This window comes from Colobus angolensis, unplaced genomic scaffold (assembly GCF_000951035.1).
Source record: "Colobus angolensis palliatus isolate OR3802 unplaced genomic scaffold, Cang.pa_1.0 Scaffold30, whole genome shotgun sequence".
Lineage (NCBI taxonomy): Eukaryota > Metazoa > Chordata > Mammalia > Primates > Cercopithecidae > Colobus > Colobus angolensis.
Window position 1 is genome coordinate 2079117 of NW_012116266.1, and position 16352 is coordinate 2095468.

The 16352-nt window shown below is 38.6% G+C and overlaps 1 protein-coding gene across 1 annotated transcript in view; it reads right to left on the reverse strand.

Moving 5' to 3' along the window:
- The window catches only part of ADAM23 (ADAM metallopeptidase domain 23), a gene marked incomplete at its 5' end in the record, with an annotated part of 169467 nt that overhangs the window by 20442 nt on the left and 132673 nt on the right, over positions 1–16352 (reverse strand). Inside the window, 6 exons of the mRNA XM_011949996.1 lie at positions 2491–2602; positions 3774–3942; positions 5930–6049; positions 9123–9228; positions 10503–10566; positions 11285–11335. Coding sequence (XP_011805386.1) covers positions 2491–2602; positions 3774–3942; positions 5930–6049; positions 9123–9228; positions 10503–10566; positions 11285–11335 — 622 coding nt within the window. The remainder of the gene's footprint in view (positions 1–2490; positions 2603–3773; positions 3943–5929; positions 6050–9122; positions 9229–10502; positions 10567–11284; positions 11336–16352) is intronic.

The following is a 16352-nucleotide window of genomic DNA, read 5'->3' on the forward strand; positions in this document are numbered from 1 at the left end:
ACAGGCACGAACCACTGTGCCAGGCCCAATAATGCTTATCTTGAGCACCTCTGAGTTTTAATATTTTCTGTATTTTCAAATTTTTCTTCAATAAGTTATGTATGTATTCCTTGAAGGATCAAAAAAGTTTTGTTGTTTTTTTTTTTAAAGATAGTGTGGGATGCTACCACATTAAATGGAGAGAGCAAAGCAAAACAAAACAAAAGGCAGCTGTGGGTACTCTTTCTCTAGCATGTGGCTTTCTTTACTTAATGCCTCCAAAGATTTTTAGGCATGGGTGGGTGAAGGAACAGGGAATAGATATTATAGAACCAGACAATTAATAATCCTGTACCCTACTTAAAGAAAAAAGGCAGAGTCTAAGTAAATTTAGCTCTGCTCATCCTTTGAGGCATCTTTATACATCACTTGAGGAAATAGCATCTAGATCTTAAAAAAAAAAATCACAGACACACTGTGGAGAGAAAATTTGGAAAGAATGAACCTTGGCTTCTCTTGTTAGAGCTTAAATCTTCTCTAAATCTAACTTCAGAAGGTGGATCCAATAATTTTTTGTTCTAGTTTTAAAGTAACAAAAGACTAAGTGTAAAAGCGGAATACGTTCCCTTTTAGAAATAGAAGGAAGAGAACAGAAATAGACTGTGAGGGTGTGATTATGATTCTTACAGAATTTTAATATCATGGGCATATTAAGCAAATGCATAAAATGTGTTTTAACACACCCACTATTACTGAACAATTCACATGCGTCTGAATCAGCTTAAATCTCTTCAGGAATTGAGGACTACAGAGTTTTATCTGCATCCGAAATCATCTTTTCCCACATAAACGATACTGAAGTTCAGAGAGTTTCAATAAATTTTCATCCAAAACTAAGCTGATCAAAATGGTACTAATCCTATATGCATTTTCCAACCTGTCAGAGAAAAGCATGGCAGTTACTTACAAACAAAACTGTTAGCAGTACCATGATAAAGAAGCCGATGTACAATGTCATCCCTGTATATAAAAACTGGTTCTAGTATTTCCTTGGCTTCTCAGGTACAATGTAACAGATGCTGTAGTAAGCCTGTTTGTGACTGATGGGTTTTCTAGATCTTTGAAAATTGTATGAGGGGTTGGGAATCGGGAGAATAATGAAAAATGATTACCATACTCCTGATAACACAGACTACATTATAAAATGATGTAAGAGGCCGGACGTGGTAGCTCACACCTGTAATCCCAGCCGAGGTGGGTGGAACATGAGGTCATGAGTTCAAGATCAGCCTGGCCAAGATGGTAAAACCCTGTCTCCACTAAAAATACAAAAATTAGCCAGGTGCAGTGGCAGGTGCCTGTAATCCCAGCTACTTAGGAGGCTGAGGCAAGAGAATCGCTTGAACCCGGGTGGCAAGAGGTTGCAGTGAGCCAAGATCACACCACTGTATTCCAGCCTGGGCAACAGAGTGAGACTTTGTCTCCCCCCACCCCCCCCAAAAAAAAAAGATGATGTAAGAGGGGCGGGTGCAGTGGTTCACACCTATAATCCCAGCACTTTGAGAGGCCAAGGCGGAAGGATCACTTGAGGCCAGGAGTTCAAGACCAGCCTGGGCAACATAGCAACACCCTGTCTCTACAAAAAATAAAAACATTAGCCGGGCATGATGGCAGGATTCTTGGGCCTTGCAGTTTGAGGCTTCAGTGAGCCATGATTGTGCCACTGCACTCTCACCTGGGTGACAGAGCAAGATCCTGTCAAAAAAAAAAAAAAGATGATATAACGGATGGGCAGAGAACAAGAGTCTGAGATCAGGCACTTGGGACTTGGGTCCTGGTCCCAGTCTTGTCTCTCACTATGTCGGTGACTACAGTAAGTGACCTGACCTCAGGGTCTGGGCCTTCTCATCTGCAAAAATGGAGAGTGGTCCTAAGTGGCCCCTGAGTCTCTTTCTAATCCCCAAATTCTAATTTATCTCCTCTTAATGACTGATTAAAACAAAGGTCCAGATCTTTCACATTTTCTTTGAAGAATGAAAGTTTTGTGAAGAATTCCAACTCCTTCCTAGTCAAAAGAGTGTTCAGAAAGAGCTTGGAAGGTGACAACTTCCTTCTGGGGAGATTTCAACATTGAAAAGTAACCAGAGTCTCATGTCAGCCAAAAAGATTTGATCTATTAGAAAAATGGCATAGCTTAGACAAACTACAAAATAATTTGCGATTATGGAAAGAGAATAAGGTTGAAAGAGAAAAAGAATACTGTATTAAAGAAAATGTATGTATTTACTTCTTCCCAGTCTCAGTTCTGGACTAAGAAGTAACTCAAACACATTTTAAAAATATGATATAACAGAATCCTTAATTCTGCAGTAACATAAATTATATACTTTAAAGGCAAAAAGAGATATCCTTATATGTCTCCTCTTAAGTCGATGAGAATGTTATATTGATGCATTGGAACAGTGTCGATGAATTCAGTATTCCGTGAATTGAAACCGAAATCACACAAACCCTTGGGTCCTTCATCCTTGGGGGGGTGAAGGTTCCTGACTGGATCCCGGATACTGCAATCTGTCCCTGCCCAGGTGAAATCACAAATGCAGGTGGCTTCATTACTACACACCTGTGAAGAAAAAGGAACAGATATGGCATTTTCACTGTATTTTGTAGAATAATGGTGATAAATGTAAAAGAGACGTGGGGGCAGGGAGGAAGCTTTAAAAGCTATTTGGAATTTCTTTTTAAAGTTTCCCATGGTTGTGATCACTAGACATGAGGTAATAATGCAAAGATCATATTGTGTAACATTTTTTTCCATTAATTAAAGAAAAAGATTAAAAGGAAGAAATTCTTCAATTATTTATCTTATTTATTATTATTCTCAAATTAAATTGAATTATTCATGTTATTCTTAAACTGAATCATGATATTACTTAAGTATACAAATGTCTGATAAGATACTTTTTCCTACTTTGTTCAGAAGTAGCTGTTTCTAGGAACACACTTTAACAACATATATACTTCATTCAATAAATTAATAGATAGTGGGCTCAAAAGCATTGCTGGAGATAAAAGGCCAGGAGATATAAATCACCAATGCCTTGTATGACGTCACTATCACCACGTCCAACACCAAACTCACTTGGTGGCACTTTCCCTGCCCAACAAGCATTCCCCCCAGCCCCATCCCCACACCCCTAGACCCTGGTAACCCTCTTTTCTCAGTCAGCCAAGCTGAGGACCCCAGAGTGATCTTTGTCTCCTCCCTCTTTCTCCAGGGACCCGCCAGCATGCTGGAATGGAACTGTAATCTAGATGAAATAAATAACAATCAGCAAACTAGAGACAGGAATGTTTAAACCCTTATCTCCCTGAGAAATACATTCAGGGACAGATTACTAGAGATGATAAAATCAAACAAGGAAGCTTTTTAATCTGAAATATTCTAATACCATGATTGCGATTAACAAGGCTGAATGTGGCCTTTTCGTTGTTGTTGCTGTTGTTGTTATTGTTGTTGAGAAGGAGTCTCGCTCTGTCGTCTAGGCTGGAGTGCAGTGGCTTGATCTCGGCTCACTGCAACCTTCGCCTCCCTGATTCAAGCGATTCTTCTGCCTCAGCCTCCCCAGTAGCTGGGACTACAGGTGCCCACCACCACACCCAGCTATTTTTTGTATTTTTAGTAGAGATGGTGTTTCACCATGTTGGCTAGGAGAATGGCTGAAATGAAAGTCCAGCCACTGTGACCATGCCAGACCATGAAGGTTCCAGCTGTCACATTGATACCTACTTACCCCATGGCCTGAACAGACTTTACCCTTGGAATCGAGTGGACAGCTGCTCATATTTAGGGCTTGAATTTGTAGGCACTTCCGATCTAAACACATCATAGACGGGCCACATGGCGTTCCATCGTCTACATAGCCCACATCCGTATCATCATCTAAAACTACATGAGCACCACTAAAACGAGAAAGATATCCATATAACCATTCGCACCACACTTAGAAATACAACATCAACATGAATGAGACTTGCTCTTTATGAAACTGAAGAGGCAGTCAGTGGATGTGGATTTCTCCTAGCATTTTCTTACTCCTCTTCTTCTTCCCCTTTCCCTACCTTTCCTTAATAAAAGAGCATGAAAAAGAAACTTATTATCATTATTAGAAAACACATCAACAAGAAAAATGTCATTTGCACAAAGTATATTCTAAATCTTCACTTGTTTTCAAGACCCAACATCAAGACTAAAGGAGAAGTATCTGTATGAGAACAAAAGAAGCAAATATATTAGTAGCTCTCCAAGGCTTTCAGATGTAGCATAGTAAAAAAAAAGCAGATGATGAACAAAAACAGCAAATAAAAAACATTTTGAAAAATATTATTCTTACTTCAGAAGATCTGACTATCCATAACTGAAAAAAATAAACAAACCAGTTATTTCCTATTGATATTTACAGACATGCCCAGCGTAATGATGGGGATAACATTCTAAGAAATGTGTCATTAGTCAATTTCATCTTTGTGCAAATGTCATAGAATGAGCTTACACAAACCTGGATGGTATAGCCTACTATACACCTACACTGCTAGATGGTCGAGTCCATTACTGCTGGGCTAAACTCCTGTATAGTATGTTACTGTACTGCATACTGTGGACAATTATAAAACAATGGTAAGTACTTGCCTATCTAAACATATGTAAATACAGAAAAGGGGCAGTATGACTTTTCTATGTTTAGATATGTTTAGATAGGCAAGTACTTACCACTGTGTAAAAAATTTCAGTCAATGGCAGACCACATATATGACAGTGGTTTCATAAGATTATTTCATATGTTTTAGAGCTTACTTCTAAAATTTCAAAGTTGGGAGTAATTTGAATTTGAATGATAATGCTATAGTCACTAACAGAATATCTTGTCGAATATTTAACAAATATGCTAGTTTAGTATATACAACAATATAATTTAACAAGGCTATTTTATCTAAAGGCATGAAAACACACATTCAAATAAAGCTTGTATATGTCAAAGTAACTAGCTTTAGAGACTACAAATTTATTCCAGGAGGGCTCTCACTGTATAAGACCCTGTTAGAATTGTCTTCAGAGCCATTTAAAAGCCAGAAAAGAAGTAACCATTTGACCAAGACAGCATTATCCAATTTAGTACCCAATCCATTTCCTAAAATTACTTTTAGATCATCCCAAATCTTGTATTATCTCACTTAAGGTGAAGATATGGTACTCTAAGGATACTGAAAGTTTGCAGACGCTGAAGGCAATTCTTTAGGGGGAAGGCCAAAAGTGTTTTAGCAACAACATTGAGTGAGAGACTAGTATCTTAGAATTATGACTACTTTGAAGGAAACAATACCTATTTGGAATATAGTATGACTCCCTGGATAAACAAAAATAAGCCTCGTATCTACATGCCTTGTACTCACAGACAACTGGATATCAAATGTTTGCTTATAGGTATACCTACTATTTTAATAAATATATTTTATATGTGATTAGGTATTTGTTAAGCCATATTCCAAACCAGACATAAACTACATAAACTGTAGCTTAAATTCTTTTTCTTTTCAGTCATAAAAAAAAAAAACCACACACACACAGTGTTCAAATAGTGACATACTCTAATGCTTAAAACTTTAATAATGGGTTAGAATGAACACCATAATTCTGCTCTTAAAATTATGATGACAAAGAAGGGTATATTACTACTAACTAGTATAACTTTGAGCAAATGTAAGCTGCAAGTCAATATACAACGTTTTTGTTTTTAAGTGACTGTCAACATGAAAGGTGATAATAAAATCTAAATTAACTTTCCTCTTGTAAAAACTAGAAAAATCTTTGATTTCTGATTTTTTTGAAATTTGGTTTTCTGAAATTTGTAATTCTCATGGCTTATTAGGTCTTCCAACATTTAATATTTACCTGCAGTCAATCACCCGGCCTTGATGGTAGAAGGAAGTTGGAATGATCTCACCCTGAAGTTGACCAATACGTGGAGCTCGAGTAAGATTGGTACAGAGTAAGAATCCACAGAACACATCACTGAACATGTGTAAAGAAAACAAACAGACCAGACAAGAGGAATCAAGCTCAAAAAATCCAAACGATTCAGTCCACATTTATTCAAATTTTTAAAATATTCTCTTTCTTTCTAAACAAAAACATTTGATCATATATCATTGGTAGGTGATAACCCCCTCCTTCTTTGCTAAGAGGATCACAGCTTTGTTTGGAACAGCAAAGTGCCCAGCCCTGAAAGATGGATCATGACTGCTGTCTCATCTACTCTGGGTACTCCCATTCTCGACACCCACTTTCCTATGCATTCCCCTTTCTCCTCTTCTTAGAGTTAAAAGTGGCCCCTGGGCTGTGAAGACGTGAGTAAAAGCTGGCTAGGGAGTGACTGGGAGGATTTTGTTTTTGGGATAAAAGGTTAGAGACTGACAAGGAGAAGACCTTTTGCTCCTATCCCTCCTTCCTAGCTTTGAATGTGTAGCTTTTGCATCCTCTTCACAATCATGAGTTCACAAAGCATAAGGACAAAAAGCCAACATGCTAAGGGTTGCAGGATGGAGAGGCAGAAATTATCTGGGTCTTTGGTGACCTTGTTAAATTCATGCACCATAAGGACCTCTACCTCCAGTCAATCTGTTAAGTAAACAATGACTCCTAAAAAATGGGCAAAGATTGAAGTGGCATGTCACAAAAAAAGGAAATCCATGTCCAATAAATGTACAAAAATGTGCTAAATTCTACTCGTAATCTGGTGAAATGCAAATTAAAACCATGCTAATATAGCAGGTCACACCCACCAGAACAGATAAAAGCTACAAGTCTGATAATACCAAGCGTTGGTGAAATATGGTATAACAAAATTCTTATATACATAATACTGATGGTAGAACTTACTAGTTCAGCCATTTTAGAAAATAGTCTGACATCATTTGGTAACACTGATAACATCCCCTATGACTTAGCAAATTTTCTGCTTATGTACAGGCCTTACAGAAAGAGGTACAAATGTGCACTAGGTTACATATACAAGAATATTCATAGCAGCATGATGCCTAATAGCCAAAAAATGAAAACAATCTAAATGTTCATCAACACAGAATGGAGAACTAAAGTATAGTATATTCATTTATTTGTACATTTATAAAAGTGAAATAAATAAATAATAAAAATGAACAACAGACAGCTATACACACTACAGAAAACTCTTAAAATGCTGGACTTGAGAAACAAAATACAAAATAACACATGAAGCATTAGGGATGAAAACTTAGGCAGTAAAACTCTAAAGAAAAGTCAGGATGAAGGTATCTGCACTATTTCTGGGATGATGCTGCAATGTTCTATTTCTTGACCCACGTAGGAGTGACATGGGAGTTCACTTCATAATTATTTGGTAAAATGTATATTTATGTGTTGTTTATTTTTATGTTTATACATTTAACAATTTTTTAAAAACAGAGATGAGGTCTCACTGTATTGTCCAGACTGGTCTTGAACTCCTGGACTCAAGTGATCTACTCGCCTCAGCTACCCTAAGTGCTGGGATTACAAGCAGGAGCCATCGTGTCTGGCCATATATTTCACAATTTTTTCAAGTTTCAAACACATGAATTTCCCTTACCAGAATAGAATTCTGGTACTAATTCTATTACCAGACACGAAAAAGCTATCTTTTACAATAATCTAATCCAATTCCTGTCAAACTTTTTGAGGTCATGAAACAGAGAGAGATAATCAGATTCTCTAGGACATGGAGTGAATGAATAACGCTAATCAAAATCAAAGTGTCCAATCCCATGGATTTTGACTACTTCAGGTTCCCCTTGCTCCTATCTCCTGACACCTCAAGGACTGAGGATCAACACCTTGGAACATCTGTGCTTCACTCATGAGATATCAGATAAGAAGCTCTGTTCTCTATTATTTTGGTTTAATTTTTAAAAAATTATAGTCAAAGATTTGTTGCCTACTATGGCCTCATTCATCATCAAAGACTACACGGAATTGCAAAGTTTCGTAAAATATAACAGAGATCATTAACTGAGAATAAAGTTTCCCTTAAATTCTTGCTCTGCTTCAAAATTAGGAGAATTTTCATTGCTTTAGAAGGGATGATTTCATTGTTCCACAGTAATTGAATTAACCTTAATAACCTAATTAATGAGAATTCTAACTTTCTTCAACTAATCAAAGAAATATCAGGCTGTGCATGGTGGCTCACACCTGTAATCCCAGCACTGAGAGGCTGAGGAGGGTGGATCACTTGAGGTCAGGAGTTCGAGACCAGCCTGGCCAACATGGTGAAACCTCATCTCTACTAAAAATACAAAAAGTAGCCGGGCGTGGTGGCAGGTGCCTGTAATTCCAGCTACTAAGGAGGCTAAGGCATGAGAATCATCTGAACCCAGGAGGAGGAGGTTGCAGTGAGCTGAGATCACGCCACTGCACTCTAGCCTGGGCAATAGAGCGAGACTCAGTATCGATTTAAAAAAAAAAAGGAAGGAAGGAAGGAAGGAAGGAAAGAAATATCAATGTGCTCTGAAAGCATTTCATTTCCTGAGTAAAGATGCCTTTAATATGTACTAACTAGATGCTTTTTGGAAAGGAAAAAAATCTCTGGTGTAAATATTAGATATCTGAATAAATCAAATGTTACCACACTTGTGAAATGATAAAAAAAATAGTAAGATTTCACGTTCGTCGCAAAAATATATATGGTCTATATAGTTTGCTTTTAAACTACATGTATACTACTATGTTCATAGGCCATATATTCTAGTAAAAGTAGAAAATTAAAAGCTAGTATTAATTTGTAATGCTCTGGCAAAGTCTCTCGTCAGAACAAAAATGAAGTAAAATGTGGCACCTGAGAAATTTTCTGAATTTTGTGGAAATGGCATGACTCTGTAGCACAGTAACAGTTTAATCTACAGCCATTTGCCTCTAGATATAATAATATCTATTACAAACAAATACTCTAAATTTTGGAATAGGTGAACACTTAGAAAAAAATCATTAGCATTTATTTTGTGCTCATTTTGCACTTGCATAATAAGGGCTTCCAAGTCCAGTGATGATGCCCTCAGAGCTGACTACTCACTGTTTGCTGCACTGAATCCACCTGTCTCCATCCTTCCCGCAGTTTCCCTTCTCAGTGCCTTCTGTATTCAGCTTTTCATAGCAGAACTTGTCAGACCCTGCAGCCTCTTTTGGAGATAGGCAAGAGAAGAAAATTAATTTTTCATTTTCTTTGTTATCCATAACCAGTAATGTGCCAGTAAGTGTTTAACACCTGATTCTCCAGAACAAGGAAAAAGAACATCCTGATTTGTAGCATTTGCAAGTTTCCATGGCATAAATTCTCCATGGCTGATTTCACACTCAATGTGATGTCCATGGGCTTAAAAAATTCCTAAAAATTTAACAATTGGCTCTTGCAAGCTAATACGAAAAAGTTCCAACACAACACTGGTTTTAGCCTGAGACAAATTTCTCTCCAATGCTTGTTGGTGAGTTTGAGGATGGAAGATGCGAATGATTATCAGCAGGAATTGGTGAAGTGACACACAGGCAACTAACATTCTTAATCTTGTTTTACATCAATATTAGGAAATTAATTACAAAGTTGTAGCCCGTTGAGATTTTATGTTGGCACCTGAGTTTTGATAATTAAACCTTTCAAAATACAAATGTCTCCATTATCTTTTCTCTGTCAAAACTAAAGCACTGAATGTAAATCAGTCAAATAAATGATATTTGCCAAACTCTAAAATCACTTGTGCCGGAGTCCTGTTCTCCTTTTGTGTGCTTTCTTTTCCTTTGGGGTGAATCCGGCCTTGGCTAGAAAGGCAGACTCATTTCTCATTCTTCCCCCCATCTGGCCCTCATGAACTGATATTATTAGAAAGGCAATGCAAAAAAAAAAAAAAAAAGGCAATGTAAATGTCAGGAAGAGGATATGTGCATGAACTTTTAGGGAATGTACTAAGAATCATAGCCATGTACCTGTCTGCATCTCAGGAAGTACATGCATCTCTTCACTTTGAAGTGAGACAGTAAATTACAAAAATTTAAAAAATAAGTCTGGTATTTTCCCGGGGTAAAAACCAGAAAGCTAACTTGCGTGTGTTAATGGAAAAAAGGGGGTCAAATGTTAAAACCAAGGTACAAAATAAATCACACAAGTGGCTGGATAATCACACTGTACTCAACCCAAACTTCGCAAATGAATGCAACACCCCTTCTATGAGAGCCACAGCCACTAAATGGCACTGCTCAGTTCTGACAAGTGCCTAGCTTAAGCAGTTGTTTTCTATAGTTTTTGTGACTAAGATTCACAGTTCTCTTTATTCTCATCCTTTCTAGATTTTTTTTAAAAACATCACTCTAAGCTGTGCATCTCTCTCAGCAAGACTGGCAGAGAAGAACACTATAAGAGAAAATGGTATGTGTAACCACCAAGCAAGGAGATGCGACCTACTTGTTCCCCAGATGTACTGACACTGGTTGTCTCTGGTCTTGCACTCGCCATTGTAGCAGCGGCCCTGGGGACAGGAGCACACATGTGAGGCACACAGAGTCAGTCTGTTTTCCCCAATCTTTTTACTACAATGTCTCCTTCTGGTTCACTTGAATAAAGTTTTTTCATTTCATACTCTAATATTTTTATAGTGACCCATAAGAATCACAAACATCTTAAGAATAACAGTTAAAAATTTAAAACTCTAAACAGAACTCATTGTACAGCTCTCTAAATGTAAACTAAACATCTAAAATTTGAAATTTTACAGTAAACAAAAACTGGTATATTTCTGTGAGAGAACCAAAATGATTTTTAGGTTCTTTTGTGTATGGATGGTTAGAAAACATCAAATCTGCATTTGACATAATGATACTTACCTGTAGGTTATAATATGGCTTCAGGGAACAAAAAAATTCATGACAGATTGTCATATTTTCTTTCCCACACCAGGCAGGTTGAAATTACTGAAAGATGGTCACAACTCAATAAATGAGACTCCCAGTTCTTCAGCCATTACATTCTTTTTTTTTTTTTTTCTCTCTTAATCTGGGCAATTTGTCACCAGACGTAAATATATTTAATATTTGGCATCACATGAAGCAACTCTAAATTAGAATCCCACTATAATTATTTACTTGAGTAAAATTCCCTTCGAAGTTATATTAATATTGATCAAAAAAGGAAAAAAATTTCCAATGAATCCTTTTTAAATTACAGTTAAAATTTATAGCCCAGCATACCTGATTTTGATTGCATGCATATCCGTCTTGCTTATGAAGATTTGGTGGGCACTGCAAAATATTATCTTTTTAGTTAATATTCAGCATGCTAGGTACCTTCAGATAATGTGTATACTATATATAATGTAAGCATGGTGGATATATATAACTAGAAACATTGAGAAAAACACATGCAACTCCATAGATTATTAATTCCAATTATTTACGCTATTATTGGTAAAATAAGTAAATAAGGGCCACATAGTGCACGCATTTTTTTTTTTTTTTCAATCAATGTTGACCAGGTTGGCCTCGAACGTGTGGCCTCGCCTCCCCGAGTGCCAGGGCAACCGGCCTGACCCACCGCGGCTCCCAGTGCACGCATTTTATATGTTTCTTCTGTTTATGGTGAGGTGGACCAGAATAACAAGTCACATTCACTTGCCTACAGAGTTAAAAGTAGAAGAGATTAAAATGGACAATGAAGGAAATGAATCAGCGTGGTACATAGGAAGGGACACATTCAAGAAACTAATTTACAAGAACTTGCTCAGCTCTCTGAAAATGTCAAATCTGCATTTGACATCATGACATTTTACCTATAGGCTACTTTAGTGAAACAGAAGAAATACTTTGCCTTTCAACGCAAAGTAAGTGCTATATCTCCATTACATTAATAGTTCTGACCTCTTCAAACTACAGACATGTTACTAGAACAGTCTGTGATGTGATGGTTATTTCTTTTTATAGGTCTATGTATCAAATCATTTTTAAAAGAAATACTTCATTTCCCCCCAAAGTTACTCTCTGTACACTGTATTGACCACATTTAAGAGAATGTAAAAAGGTCAAGTCAAAGGCTCTGCTACAGTGTTTAAAACAAATACAAAAAGAAAAAAATATGTAGGCATGGCAAATAAATAAGAAACAGCAGTGTGCACCGAGGTCCTCCCTCAGTCTTCACCTTCTCAGTAAATGATGTTCCATCCTTCCAATTGTTCAAGCCAAAGGCCATAGTCATCTTCTATTCCTCTCCTCTCTCACTCTCCCTCCATCTAGCCTGTCCATAAATCCTGCTAGTTCTATCTTCAAAATAAAATTCCAATCTGACCCCTTTTCTCCACCCCCACTGCTTAAATCCTGTCCAAGGCACCACCACCTCTCACCTGGATTACTGTAATAGCCTTCCACCTGAGTCCCTTGCTTCTACCCTAGTCACCTTAGAGTTTACATTGCTATCAGAGTGATCTCTTTAAAAAGGTAAATACCAAATCACATCGATCTTCCGTTTCCCAACTTACTCAACAACCTTACAAGCTCAACGTGATTTGCTCCTATACTCTCTCATCCTGTCATCTCTGTGACATCATTTTCTGCTCACTCATGGCTGATGTGACTCCATGTGGACACACCAGGCATGCTGCCACCCACAGCCTTTGCCTTTGCTTTCCCGTTGTCACTCCAGATTTCTGCATGGCTCATTCCCTGACCTTTGTTAGAGCTTTGCTCAAATATCATCATCCCAAAGAGGCCTTCGTAGAACCCATGCTCTTCAAAGCTGCAGCCCCTCCAATGCTGGCACTCTCTGGGGCTGTGCCAATTTAGGATAAGGGCTTTAAGGGCTTTTTGTTATTATTATTATTATTAGAGAAGTCTACAATTTTCTTTGTTTTTTTTTCTTCTCCACAGCACTTATCACCAACTGACAATTCATGTTTTACTTACTTGTTTGTTCATTGTTGCCCCATCATAATATGAGCTCCATGCAGGCAGGATTCTATGTTTTGTTTCCTACTGCTGCCCTATTACCTACAACATCACCACGCATCTGGCAGGTGTGCAAGTACTGTGAACTGCCAGAGAACATAAACGCATGGCCCAATAACCAGATATCACTATGTTATTCTATGCTGCACATATTGAGCCATTTATCAAGTTCACCACAGAAAGATAACAGAACTGATTTAGCATTCCTAAGAAGCAGTAATTTCCTAACAAACATTCCAAGGCAAATGCTTTGGTTCTACACCTTTCTAAAGAATAACTGACTCTCATACAAGTTTCATTTGCCACAGTTTTTCAATCTGGTGAGTATTCAAGGGATCAGCACTAAAAAGCAGAAATACACAACTACACAAAAGCAGAAATCCCTGTGGTTTCTTTCATCCATCTAGAGTCACTCAAAATGCAATCACTATCACAATAATCAACTATCATTAATTATTCACTCACTCTAAAACTAATGCAACCAGTGATAGGGATCATGGTGGACAGGAGGCAGGACTAGATTGCAGCTCTGGACAGAGCAGCATGCGGAGGCCTGCAGTGTGAACTTTAGCTCCAGATCGACTGCAAGAACAAACCAGCAATCCCAAGAGGACCTACAGACCCTCTGAAGGAAGCAGACTGCTCCTGCAGGACCCAGGAGACACCCAAATACTGTGAGTGCCCCAACTGTGGAAGGGGGAACACACACCCTCACTGGAGAAGCTGAAGGTCTGTTTGCAGGAGAAGTTTCTGACTTTACCTGGAGCTGAGTCAAGTTAGAGAGCCGAGCCAAATACAGGGGTAGAGGAAGCAGCAGAAAGGCTCGGGAGTTCACTGGGTCCCCGAGCAGCCCATTCTTGCCAGACACCACAGGGATCCATCGGGAGGGTGGCCAGAGGAGCAGGGGTAAAACTCCACAGGGAGAAGGAATTCTCTAGCTGAACTTTGTAACAATTTGAACTGGGCGAGAAGCCTCCTGGCCATCACTCAGGGGAGGGCACCAATTGGGTGTGCAGACTTCACAGGCCGGGGAAGAACTAAAGCCCTTTTTTCTTGAAGCTGGGACCATCGGGTGGGGGCAGGACTAGGTGTGTCTGAGCTCAGACTCTCCTTGGGCAGGTCTTGCTGTGGTTGCTGTGGGGGATGGGGGTGAGATTCCCAGATCCCGACCTAGGAGGATTATGGCTGCCTCTGCTGAGTCATGCAGGTTGTCAGGAAAGTGGGGGAAAGCCAGCAGTCACAGGCCTCATGCAGCTCCCACACAAACTGAAGAGGTGATTATAGTGGAAGACAAAGGGCATATAATCTTGGGAGTTTTAGGGCCCTGCCCACCGCCAATCCCTCTCCACACTACTACAGCTGATGCTTTCAGAAAGCGTGACCTTGTGGCAGGAGGCCAACAAGCACAAAAATAGATCATTAGACCACCAAAGCTAAGGACCCTCATGGAGTCGACTGCACCCTCTGCCACCTCCATTGGAACAGGCGCTGGTATCCACAGCTGAGAGACTTGTAGATGGTTCACATCACAGAACTCTGCAGACAACCCTTAGTACCAGCCAGGAGCTGCGTACACTCACTGGGTGGCTAGGCCCAGAAGAGAGACAACAATCACTGCGATTCAGCTCACAGGAAGCCATATCCATAGGAAAGGAGAGGACAGTACTATGTCAAGGGAACACCCGTGGGACAAAAGAATCTGAACAACAGCCTTCACCCCTAGACCTTCCCTCTGACAGAGCCTACCCAAATGAGAAAGAACCAAAAAAACAACTCTGGTAATATGACAAAAACAAGGCTCTTCAACACCCTCCAAAAAATCATACTAGTTCACCAGCAAGGGATCCAAACCAAGAAGAAATCCCTGATTTATCTGAAAAAGAATTTCAGGAGGTTAGTTATTAAGCTAATCAGGGAGAGACCAGAGAAAGGCAAAGCCCAAAGCAAGGAAATCCAAACAATGATACAAGAAGTGAAGCGAGAAATATTCATGGAAATATTCATGGAAATATTCGCTTAAAGAAAAAACAATAAAAAATTCAGGAAACTTTGGACACATTTATAGAAATGTGAAATGCTCTGGAAAGTCTCAGCAATAGAAATGAACAAGTAGAAGAAAGAAATTCAGAGTTTGAAGACAAAGTCTTTGAATTAACCCAATCCAACAAAGAAAAAGAAAAAAGAATAAGAAAATATGAACAAAGCCTCCAAGAAGTCTGGGATTATGTTAAACAACCAAACCAAAGAATAATTGGTGTACCTGAGGAAGAAGAGAACTCTAAAAGCTTGGAAAACATATTCGAGGGAATAATCCAGGAAAACTTCCCTGGCCTTGTGAGAGACCTAGACATGTAAATACAAGAAGCACAAAGAACACCTGAGAAATTCATCACAAAAAGATCATCACCTAGGCACATTGTCATCAGGTTATCCGGAGTAAAGACAAAGGAAAGAATCTTAAGAGCTGTGAGACAGAAGCACCAGGTAAACTATAAAGGAAAACCTATCATATTAACAGCAGATTCCTCAGCAGAAACTCTACAAGTTAAAAGGGATTGGGGACCTATCTTTAGCCTCCTCAAACAAAACCGTTATCAGCCAAGAATTTTGTATCCAGCGAAACTAAGCATCATATATGAAAGAAAGATACAGTCGTTCTCAGACAAACAAATGCTGAGAGAATTTTCCATTACCAAACCACCACTACAAGAACTGCTAACAGGAGCTCTAAATCTTGAAACAAATCCTGGAAAAACATCAAAACAGAACCTCTTTAAAGCATAAATCACACACGATCTATAAAAAAAAAAATACAAGTTAAAGCAAAAACAAAAAACAAAACCAAAGCACACAGACAATAAAGAGCATGATGAAAGTCATGGTACCTCACATTTCAATACTAACATTGAATGTAATGGCCTAAATGTTCCACTTAAAAGATACAGAAGCACAGAATGGATAAGAACTCACCAACCATCTGCTCCTTCAGGAGGAGACTCACCTGACGCATAAACACTCACATAAACTTCAAGTAAAGGGGTGGAAAAGGCATTCCACGCAAATGGACACCAAAAGCAAGCAGGAGTAGCTATTCTTATATCAGACAAAACAAACTTTAAAGCAACAGTGGTTAAAAGAGACAAAGAGGGACAGTATATAATGGTAAAAGGCCTTGTCCAACAGGAAAATGTCACAATCCTAAATGTATATGCACCTAACACTGGAGCTCCCACATTTATAAAACAATTACTAATAGACCTAAGAAATGTTGGCCAGGCATGGTGGCTCATGCCTGTAATCCAAGCACTTTGGGAGGCCGAGG